Source organism: Eucyclogobius newberryi, unplaced genomic scaffold (assembly GCF_026437365.1).
Source record: "Eucyclogobius newberryi isolate DKJ021-1_F unplaced genomic scaffold, fEucNew1.0.hap1 SCAF_21, whole genome shotgun sequence".
Lineage (NCBI taxonomy): Eukaryota > Metazoa > Chordata > Actinopteri > Gobiiformes > Gobiidae > Eucyclogobius > Eucyclogobius newberryi.
This window is the reverse complement of record NW_027315846.1, coordinates 2484649-2496667: the sequence shown is the minus strand read 5'-3', so window position 1 is coordinate 2496667 and position 12019 is coordinate 2484649. Positions and strand designations below refer to the sequence as shown.

At 44.1% G+C, this 12019-nt stretch overlaps 1 protein-coding gene across 1 annotated transcript; it reads left to right on the top strand.

The window, feature by feature from the left end:
* Positions 1-3186: 3186 nt before the first annotated feature.
* On the top strand, positions 3187-6522 carry cdca4 (cell division cycle associated 4). The gene is made up of 2 exons (XM_072457248.1): positions 3187-3461; positions 4052-6522. Exon 2 carries the CDS (start codon positions 4061-4063, stop codon positions 4871-4873), a length of 813 nt encoding a protein of 270 aa, XP_072313349.1. The 5' UTR covers positions 3187-3461; positions 4052-4060; the 3' UTR covers positions 4874-6522.
* The last annotated feature ends 5497 nt before the right edge of the window (positions 6523-12019 follow it).

Sequence of the window (12019 nt, the reverse complement as noted above, 5' to 3'; positions counted from 1 at the left end):
CATCGTTAGCCTGAAGCTAACTTAGACGCTCTTCGATATGAAAGTTCTACCGTGGCAGTTCGACTCACAATCTCGTCCATGCTTTCAGATTGCACGACTGAGAGTGTGGACGAAGAATGTGAGGTTATCCAATGTTTTGTTTTGAGAATACTGATTTTGTCCCTTGTGACCTTGCTTCTGTCGGCTCCTCCAACGTGCGGTCATCCATCAGTAACAATTAATATCTTTCAAAACCGCGATAAAACGGGCAGCGTCACGTGTCGGAGCTTCACATGCACAAAATAAACAGAGTAAATCAAGTAAAACGAGCACTAATGCCACTTTTGTGATATGCTTAAAAATGTGACTAAAGTAGGTTTGATTGTGTTTTGACACATTCAAATCCACAAATGACAGTCGCGTAAGTCATCAGACCAATTCCCATCGTCCTTTTTATTCTAATATTGCTTTTGCTTCCTGGTAAACAACAGCTAAACACGAGTTCCGCTTTACTTTCGTTTCTAGTTTTACGTTGACCTGCTCCACATGAGTCACTTCCTGGTTGGTGTTTTCCGCCCTCTTGTCAAATGTCACGTCACTAAAGCCCGTAACCTCGCGTTCTTACAGGAAAGAACGATTTAGTGTCGGCGTCGCGCCTGCGCCGAGTCGACTCTGTAGCGTCGGAGCGTGCTACGATTAGCGCTGTGCACAGTCACCATGAACCATGAATATTTAATGTAGAAAATGTTGCAGCTGCCGCGGGAAGCGTCGGGGAGAGGGAAACAGTTTTGGCGTTGAAATTTGTCGGCTAGAATTGGGGGGTATTACTTATTGACAGGTATTTGTACACAAACATTAAGCGTTTTAAATTGGTGTATTAAAGGGCGTATGATGGGTTTTTAAGATTTTCTAATTTTGGCTTTATTTGATGTATTTATACCTGTTGTACATATAAATTCTAGTATTTGACGAGAAAATGTTCTGTAGATAATGACAGGAAGTGACATCACACCAGGGACACTCATTCCAGTCAAAGTTTATGTAGAATTTACACAAACAACTTTTTTGTCTCTAAACATTAAGTTAACAAAATAAAGTCACTCTCATATATTTGTATTTTTCAATTAAAAAAAAAATTATGACATTAGAAGAGTTTTGGCCCAGTGTTTTCTGGGTAATTTCCTCGTGTGATGTCATCAACTACAAACAGGAAGTGAAATTATAAACCTAAAACATGATTTATTCTGTGACATTTGTACAATTTTTAGCAATATATAACATAGTCCAAGGAGCCGTCCGACCTGTAGGGGGCGCTTTACGTCAGATCTGGATTTCTTTCACTTGCCGTACTCTTTTCACCACATTTTCAAGACTCAGTGTCGGTATTGATGTGTAGAAAACAGTCAAACAATCGATATCGCTCGTCTGTCGCGGGATTAACGTTCAACAAGACTAAAGCTCGGTAAAGACTAAATAATTTCATGATCTAATTCCAGTTTAAACGTACTATATTTACTCGCCGTAACTTGTGTAATTGCTAAACTAAACGAACGGCGCTTGCTAACATGCCCGGGACCGTTAAATGCGTTGCAGTTTTCCGAGGTGTCGTTGCATCATCCGCGTCGGCGACCCTCTATAAACCCCCTCGGACGTCCCGAACCCGCCGACCCCGACCCGCACATTTACACTTATTGACATGTCAACGTGGATTCTGTGACATTTTTTTTAACGCCATCTTTTGTGCATTTTCCCTTGACTTATTCTGTGCTTGTCTTGTCTTCAGGGAGGTTATTTCAACAGGGCAGGACACAATGAGGATACCGTTCGACTATAATTGTTTTCTCATCTTTTGTATTTTAGATCTCCAGGCGCCACGGCTTTTGAAAAATGACTCCCCCCCCCCTCTCTATTCTGTCCACTGTCAGGAACCGTAACTCTATGCAAACGACGACCCCCGCAGGCTCCACGCTAACGCTAGGCTTTCTCTCAAATGGATCTGTTCAGGTTTAGCGATGTTTTTACTCTGTTTTTCGATTCCAACGATCGCTCCGGACGACACATTTCTGTCTATACAATGTTTCGGCGTTTTGGGTGTTTTTTCAACGAGTCGGTTGTAAAAAATGTGTTCAATGTAATGTCATTTGTAACGATTGCATTGGGTTTGTTTGGCAGTGACATCATTGTAAGCTTCTTCTTCTGCTGCTGCTTTGACTGGACAAGGCTTAGCGCAAAATGTTGGTTTGATTTTTGTGACATTTTTTGTAAATTGGAGTGTAAGTCGCTGCCCCAGGGCCAAAGTGCAGTAACTACAGGGGAAACTGACGGGAAAATAATTGTAAAAAATCTGAATGAGCTTTACGAGCTACGTTACGTTACGAGCGAGTGTTGAGATCAGAGTAGACGACATCTTTAGTTTAATAAATGACACCAAACAATGCTACATCACGTTCATCGTTTAATTTCCATTTGTTGCCAGGTTCAGTCAGGTGTTATTCTCACGGGGGCTCGTCTCGGGACGGTCCCGGGCCGGTGCGGGGGTGAAGCGCCCGGGGCTCGAGCGGCTGTACTTACTGTACTCTGGCGGACTGGGGCAGTACAGTCAGACGTTGTACTCTTGTTCACTGTGTGTTTCTCTCCATTTTGTGATGCCTTTTTTGTAAAAATAGAGACCCTGAAAACAGAGTGCTCCATTGAGCCGAAGCCCCGCCCACAGGTTTTTTTACATTTTTTTTTTTTACAGAGGAGACGCGGCCGGACACTCGCTCCCTTTATCTGTCCCGACGGAAAATTAAATGCCACGGGCCGCCGTTCAAAGCTCCGTGTTTACCCGCCGCATCGGGGGCTATTTTTGGGACACGTGGAATGGCACTAGCGCCGTGTTCGATTCCACCCAAGACGTGTGTGTGTGTGTGTGTGTTTTTTAAAGCGCCGTTGAGGAAGTTGACACCATTTTTCTTCCCTTCCCCAGTGAAAAGAGCGAAAATCTGGTTCCACTAGTTTTCGAAGCGTGCCGTGTGTAGACCGCGTAACCCGATCCATGTTGTCGAAGCCGGCGGATAACGGTGGTGTATTGTTTCCTCAATGTAACTGCTTCCTTAATGTCACCTTTTCCTTGTTAAAAGCACCTTTTTTTTTTTTTTTTTTTTTTTTTTTAATATGAACTGATTTTGTTGGACAATTTTTAATCACAGGTGGCAGTGTTGGAACAATTGTGTCTCTGTTGTTTTTTAACTTGGTCTTTCTATCTAGTCTGTCTTAACTTTGATGCCGCGTTGCATTTAGTTGTGCTATTTCGGGCGGCTTCAGTGGTCTGTTAAAAGTGTGGTTGTTCCGCCCAGCAGGAGTCTTGCCTGAGACTGGCCTAAAATGGGCAGAAATGGTGCTGAACTAAAGCCGCTTGTCGCTCAAACAAAAGTACTTGAAGCGTTGACGCAGTCGGGACCAAGCTGCTATGCTAATGCCTGTGCCTCTCAGAAGGAAAGGTATAGCAAACTTTAAGACAAGCAACAAATTCACTTTACTCTCTCACAGCCACACGAGTGCGCAGCGTTTTTAAAGCGGTGGGAGGCATTGTCACGAGGCGCGTCTGGCTTTACGGCGTCGCTCTGGTTTGGAGAAACTTAAGTCTTTATTCTCTTTATTTACAAATGATTAGTTTTGCTTTTGTTCCATCTCTGGCCACTAGGAGACAGAAACTACCTTGTGTTTTAGTTTAATGCATATCTCCATGACAATGAGACCAGAGGAAAACCGTAATTAGCTAAAAATGAAAAAAAAAAAAACGATCTAAAATCCCTCAAAGTCGATCTCAGATGAAGATAAAATGTTAAGCTCAGAGTGTGTTTCTCCAAACCCGAGTGTCGCAGACATGAGAACAATGCTCCTATAACTTTAAACCTGTGCCGTTAATGTTGACACAGAAATAGTGCACACATAGCCTCATTATGTCACATTACATTATTAATTACATGGCACTTACCGCTCCACTAGCTGCACTCACACTTGTGTTTGTTTGTGTGACGTGTCGTTTGTCTGGCTGTGTTTCTAACTGGCCTTTTCTCTCATGTCACAGACACACACCATGTTCCCGAAGGGCACCAAGCGTAAGTTCTCAGATGGAGAGGAAGCGGCCCCCAGCGAGGCCCCGGGGTCCGCCGCCGCCGCCGCAGTGAGAACACTGTCGTCTGCCTACAGCCTCCAGAGGCAGTCTCTGCTGGACATGTCGCTCATCAAACTGCAGCTCTGCCACATGCTGGTGGAGCCCAACCTGTGCCGCTCGGTGCTCATAGCCAACACGGTGCGGCAGATCCAGGAGGAGATGACCCAGGACGGCACGTGGCAGCTCATGACCCAGGCCCTCGCCCAGTGCCCGTCCGACCGACTGGTGGCCAGCGAGGTCCTCTGCAGGCAGGACCCGGCAGCGCAGAGCCCCAAACCTGTGCCCTCGGCGCTGGAGCAGAGCGTTCAGGAGGAGGGCTACCAGGAGGAGGTGGTGATGGAGGAGGACAGCCCTGCGGCTCCCAGCCCGCAGCTGGGCGGGGCCCCTTACCTGGGCCCTTTCGGCTCGTCCTGGGACGAGGAGGAGGAGGTAGAAGAGGAGGAGGAGGACAGTGAGGAGAGCGTGTCGGAGCCAGAGGAGGAGTCCAGGACAGAGCAGGTTTTCGGGACTTTTGAGATCAAACAGCCTCCTGCCGACCCGGCTTTGGAAGAGCTGTTCTCAGACGTGGACCCGTCCTACTATGACCTGGACACGGTGCTGATGCAGAGCCCAAAGATGGGCCCCTACGACCTGCTGGAGTCTCTGTCCCACAGCCCCGCCCTCAGCTCCACAGCCAGCTGTCGCTCGGACCTCAATGAACTGGACCACATCATGGAGATCATCGTGGGCTCCTGAGGCCCGGCGCTCACAGACTCATGTTACAGATGTCAGAGTTTGGAGACAAAGTGGGAAATTAATTGATATATTTGGGAGCCGTGGTTGGATTCCACAAAAGGCCTTTTTTCACACGTAGCTCTTTGTTTCCTCACGAGCGGCTGGGCCCAGGACGTTATTATCGGTGTGACTCCCACTAAACCTGGGCATGAATATCACTGTGTGCAATATGCAAATGCAGAAACAGCACTTCCAGACGCAACTGTCGCGTTTGGAACCTCAAATTTGTGATACAACAGATTAAACATTTATAGATCGACTTGTTTGCGTATCACTGCAAACGACGGTAAACGGTTTCTCGTTCGAACGCCTCTCTAAAGCGCCACACGGCCACACACACGTGGTGGGCCGGGGTGGGCCGAGGTGCTCCAGACGGTCTCACACACACGGTGGGCCGGGGTGGTCCGAGGTGGTCCGAGGTCCAGCCCCGCGCAGAGGCCTTCGGGTCACTTAGTTTCCTACGTTGGGTCCAAACTCCGCTGAAGGCACAGATAATTACAGAGCTGAACCTGTTCCATGTTTACGCCTCGTGTCTCTCATACTCGTCCTCCGGGACTCTGCCTTTCTGTCTCTCTATTTATTGTTACATGAACTGAGGAACAATTCACACTACATCGACACAGAACAAATTGTAAATCCAAATCTATGAATCGATGCATATTTTCCTAAAGATCTGAGCAATTATGAATGGATTATATGTATATGTACGTAAATGTATATAGAAATATATTTTTTTGCATTATACAGCTGGGGATTTTACAAGTATCATTTGATATTCTTTGGTTCCTGCCCCGGCGGTTTTTAAGATTTTAATGTAGCCAGACTCGAGACGGTGTCTTCCCCGCGCTTCGGCGAAGAGTCTTCTGCGGCGGCACGTTTTTCTACAGGCGCTGATTCATTTCACGTTAGAGCTTTACGCAGAGCCCCCGCTCCCCGGAGCCGAGCCCCCTCCCGCTCCCCGGCCGGGCCCCTCCCACTCCTTCACAAACGAACGACAGATTTTTCCTCACACATTTTTGGAGAAAACCCAGGTGAAGACTGCATCAACAAGCCATATTTCTTTGTCCGACTGTGTTTGAACCCGTCTAATTTATTGTTTATTTATTGTATTTATTATATCTAGGTACACGCTTTGCCATAATCGGAAAAAACACCCGCCGCAAGGCCCATTGGAACTATCAAATTAATTACGCCCTCTGTTTTTGAACGCAGTACCTATCTATCCAGCGCATCATTCGAGTAATAATAACCGGGTTACCATCAGTTCACTATGCAGCTCTGTCCAGTAAAAATGATTGTATAAAAACTCCTTTATGCAAACAGTTGCCTTTTCTCCTAAAGATGTGGAAAAAAAACAAAAAACGAAATCTAAATTGTTCCTTATTATTGTGATGAAGAGATTACTCAGGCAAACTCAGACGTATGGAGGAGAACACAGTATTACGACACGCTTGACCGCTACACTCCTGAAGGATGTCACATGGTCTGAATGGGAGCTAGATCTTCAAAGACTTTAATTACTGTTGTATAATGTATGCATTTTTATACTAAGGAAAAACGTTGCAGCATCTTTGTAAATATTTTTTATAATAAAAGGTGCAAATATTAAACTCTGGTCATTTATTGCGACGCATGACGGGGGTTTGTGTTGTTTGACGGGGGAAAGTGCGGCTAACGGGAAGAAACTAAGACGATTTTACTTTTTTGTATGTGGTTATAACAGTTTATGAATGTTTGTTTTTTTAATGTAAGATGACGGGTGCGTTAAAGGAAACTTGCTAATGTCATAGTTTATTTTAATTTGACAGATAAAATATATGAAAGCGACTTTGTTTTGTTGAATTAATGTTTAGAGAGTCCAAAAATATATTTTTTGTGTGTAAATTCTGCATTAACTTCGACTGGAATGAGTAGAAAATGTCACTTGTCATTTTCTACAGATTTTTCAACGTTTTCTCCACAAATACCTGCTCGATTGGTGCAAAACTATGATTTATATGTACAACAGGTATAAACACACCAAATAAAGCACTGTACATACTGTATACTGCAGTGTACATACTATATACTGCACTGTACATACTGTACAATGCATGGTACATACTGTATACTGCACTGTACATAATGTACACTGCACTGTACATACTGTATACTTCACTGTACATACTCTATACTGCACTGTACATACTGTATACTTCACTGTACATACTGTATACTTCATACTGTATACTTCACTGTACATACTGTATACTTCATACTGTATACTTCACTGTACATACTGTATACTTCACTGTACATACTGTATACTTCATACTGTATACTTCACTGTACATACTGTATACTTCACTGTACATACTGTATACTTCATACTGTATACTTCACTGTACATACTGTATACTTCACTGTACATACTGTATACTTCATACTGTATACTTCACTGTACATACTGTATACTTCACTGTACATACTGTATACTTCACTGTACATACTGTATACTTCATACTGTATACTTCACTGTACATACTGTATACTTCACTGTACATACTGTATACTTCATACTGTATACTTCACTGTACATACTGTATACTTCATACTGTATACTTCACTGTACATACTGTATACTTCACTGTACATACTGTATACTTCATACTGTATGCTTCACTGTACTTACTGTATACTTCATACTGTATACTTCACTGTACTTACTGTATACTTCACTGCACTGTGTTCCGTGTAAAAGCAGTAGTTTGTCCTTTGCTCTCCTCACATGCTTTCACATGATACACTTTGACAATGACACCACTTTGTCCGTCGCTCACGGACGATAACGGCCGTCTGCTCGCTGTAAATACAACATTATATACAACAACTTAAAACGCGCCAAGAGTTGGCCACTGTCCAGGGTGTACCCCGCCTAAGGCCCGAAGTCACTGGGATAGGCTCCAGTCACCCGCGACCCCAAAAGGGAACAAGCGGTAGAAAATGGATGGATGGAAAACGCGCCAACATGTGTCATTTAGGAGTCGCATCTGCGGAAAGGTGTATTGAGATGTGAGCTCTCTGCACATTGGACCGCAGCCACAGCCTGGGACGCTTCGGTCACAGATTTATGGCGTCTCAGTGATTCAGCAGTTCACAGTCCGAGACGCACTCTGAGGGAGAGAAAACCACAACCAGAGAAAACAACAACGACGAGAGAAAACAACCACAACGAGAGAAAACAACCACCACAACGAGAGAAAACAACCACAACGAGAGAAAACTACAACGATGAGAGAAAACCACCACAACGAGAGAAAACAACCACAACGAGAGAAAACAACCACCACAACGAGAGAAAACAACCACAACGAGAGAAAACTACAACGATGAGAGAAAACCACCACAACCAGAGAAAACAACAACGACGAGAGAAAACAACCACAACGAGAGAAAACAACCACCACAACGAGAGAAAACAACCACAACGAGAGAAAACTACAACGATGAGAGAAAACCACCACAACCAGAGAAAACAACAACGACGAGAGAAAACAACCACAACGAGAGAAAACAACCACCACAACGAGAGAAAACAACCACAACGAGAGAAAACTACAACGATGAGAGAAAACCACCACAACGAGAGAAAACAACCACAACGAGAGAAAACTACAACGATGAGAGAAAACCACCACAACGAGAGAAAACAACCACAATGAGAGAAAACAACCACAACGAGAGAAAACAACCACAACGAGAGAAAATCACAACGAGAGAAAACTACAACGATGAGAGAAAACCACCACAACGAGAGAAAACAACCACAACGAGAGAAAATCACAACGAGAGAAAACAACGACGACGCGAGAAAACCACCACAATCTGTGCCAGACTCTCTGTGCCAGGTGGGTTTGCCTTAGGGGTGTTTCTCCTTTAAGAGATAAATAAAGTAATCTGCTTCTTCTGAAAGTTCACATTTCCCCGTGTTTGGTTCAATACCTTATAGGGATTAAATACAGAAATAGTGAATCACATCATGACAATATGACCAAAATAGCTGATTGTCACAAGGATAAGATCATATTGTCCAGCTCAAAGCTGGACAATATGATCGGTTTGCTGAATGTCTCAAACCTTTCTTCCCATGTCACACTAATTTACGTTTAGCGGCCATAATATACTGAACTAACTGAACCTCGAGGAGAGTTCACCAAGTCCTGTGTTCATCAAGTCCTGTGTTCATCTAGTCCTGTGTTCATCAAGTCCTGTGTTCATCAAGTCCTGTGTTCATCTAGTCCTGTGTTCATCAAGTCTTGTGTTCATCAAGTCCTGTGTTCATCTAGTCCTGTGTTCATCAAGTCCTGTGTTCATCTAGTCCTGTGTTCATCAAGTAATGTGTTCATCAAGTCCTGTGTTCATCAAGTCTTGTGTTCATCAAGTCCTGTGTTCGTCAAGTCTTGTGTTCATCAAGTCCTGTGTTCATCTAGTCCTGTGTTCATCAAGTCTTGTGTTCATCAAGTCCTGTGTTCATCAAGTCTTGGGTTCATCAAGTCCTGTGTTCATCAAGTCCTGTGTTCATCAAGTCTTGTGTTCATCAAGTCTTGTGTTCATCAAGTCCTGTGTTCATCTAGTCCTGTGTTCATCTAGTCCTGTGTTCATCAAGTCCTGTGTTCATCAAGTCCTGTGTTCATCTAGTCCTGTGTTCATCTAGTCCTGTGTTCATCAAGTCATGTGTTCATCAAGTCCTGTGTTCATCTAGTCCTGTGTTCACCAAGGCTTGTGTTCATCAAGTATTGTGTTCATCAAGTCTTGTGTTCATCAAGTCCTGTGTTCATCTAGTCCTGTGTTCATCTAGTCCTGTGTTCATCAAGTCCTGTGTTCATCTAGTCCTGTGTTCATCTAGTCCTGTGTTCACCAAGTCCTGTGTTCATCAAGTCTTGTGTTCATCAAGTCCTGTGTTCATCTAGTCCTGTGTTCACCAAGTCTTGTGTTCATCAAGTCATGTGTTCATCAAGTCCTGTGTTCATCAAGTCCTGTGTTCATCTAGTCCTGTGTTCACCAAGTCTTGTGTTCATCAAGTCATGTGTTCATCTAGTCCTGTGTTCATCTAGTCCTGTGTTCATCTAGTCCTGTGTTCACCAAGTCCTGTGTTCATCAAGTCCTGTGTTCATCTAGTCCTGTGTTCACCAAGTCCTGTGTTCATCAAGTCCTGTGTTCATCAAGTCCTGTGTTCATCTAGTCCTGTGTTCATCAAGTCCTGTGTTCATCTAGTCCTGTGTTCATCAAGTCCTGTGTTCACCAAGTCTTGTGTTCATCTAGCCCTGTGTTCATCAAGTCCTGTGTTCATCTAGTCCTGTGTTCATCTAGTCCTGTGTTCATCAAGTCCTGTGTTCATCTAGTCCTGTGTTCATCAAGTCCTGTGTTCATCAAGTCCTGTGTTCATCTAGCCCTGTGTTCATCAAGTCCTGTGTTCATCAAGTCCTGTGTTCATCTAGTCCTGTGTTCATCTAGTCCTGTGTTCATCAAGTCCTGTGTTCATCAAGTCCTGTGTTCATCTAGTCCTGTGTTCATCAAGTCCTGTGTTCATCTAATCCTGTGTTCATCAAGTCCTGTGTTCATCTAGTCCTGTGTTCATCAAGTCCTGTGTTCATCAAGTCCTGTGTTCATCAAGTCCTGTGTTCATCTAGTCCTGTGTTCATCAAGTCCTGTGTTCATCTAATCCTGTGTTCATCAAGTCCTGTGTTCATCTAGTCCTGTGTTCATCAAGTCCTGTGTTCATCTAGTTCTGTGTTCATCTAGTCCTGTGTTCATCAAGTCCTGTGTTCATCTAGTCCTGTGTTCATCAAGTTCTGTGTTCATCAAGTCCTGTGTTCATCTAGTCCTGTGTTCATCAAGTCCTGTGTTCATCAAGTCCTGTGTTCACCAATTAATAAACTCCAACAGTTTACATTTATGGTATTTTATTGGTATCTGCGCCATTTTTGACGTCCACCTGTCCAGAAACTGCAGGTGGAAACACCTTTATTTTGTTGACATTATAGCGTAAAACACAGACTTTGAAGACACACATCTCCAGTAGGTGGCGGTAAAAGCACCTGATAAACCAAAAACTGAACCAACTTCTTGAGGTGGGCGTGGTGCACCTGAACGACACCCACCCCGAGGACACCCGCCCCGAGGACAGCCACCCCGAGGACACCCACCCCGAGGACACCCACCCCCAGAGGACACCCACCCAGAGGACACCCGCCCCGACACGAGGAGAAACACACAAAGGTCTGGACAGAGGAGGGACGAGGATGTTGACCTAGAGGAAGACCAAGAGGGAGATGTATGAACGAGAACATGACATTAGCCGGTGTGAGCGGTCAGATATGAATACGAGCGGACATCTTTTGAATTAACAATATAACTGTGAATGTACTTTAACTAAATAGTACATTACTGTCTTCTTCATGTCTATAATATCCGTCTTAGAGAAGGACTGACAAACTAAAATAGCAGCAGACTTCATAAAACGCTTCCGTTTGTTCAGAAGCGGCAGAAGAAGCAGAAGTGAAGCAGCGACAACGTGAACGGAGCGTGTCCTTATATGGAGCTCGCCTTCCCCGCTGCTTCCTGTCACGTGACTCTGCTTCCTCGTGCGTCACCGGTCGATTTAAATGCGCCGCGTTCAGGGACACGCGGGAGATTTCGGCCCTTTACTGTCTGGAAACGCAAAAATGAATCTATTGCAAGATTTGTGTAAGACATTTGAAAGGTTTAGAAATGAAATCGATAGTGATAGTATTAAAACTATATTTTAATAAAAGACAACTCGCTGCTGTACAATCTCTCTGTTTTTAATATTTTGAATTTACAGTTTGATTGTTTCTGTAAACTGTGTTGCTTAACGTTCTTTACATTTACCGTTTTGTTATTGTCATGAGTGTCTGGAAAAATGTCATATACATAAAATGTATTATTATTATTATTATTATTAAGCCCCTTAAAAATGTGCTTTCAGAACAGCGCCTGTGATATTGGGGTGTAATGGCCCATTCTGCTTTGCTTTCAGTCACTAGCACCCAACAGCACCCCCCCCCCCAAACTCAAGACTAACTGGTAGCCCCCCCAAACTCAAGA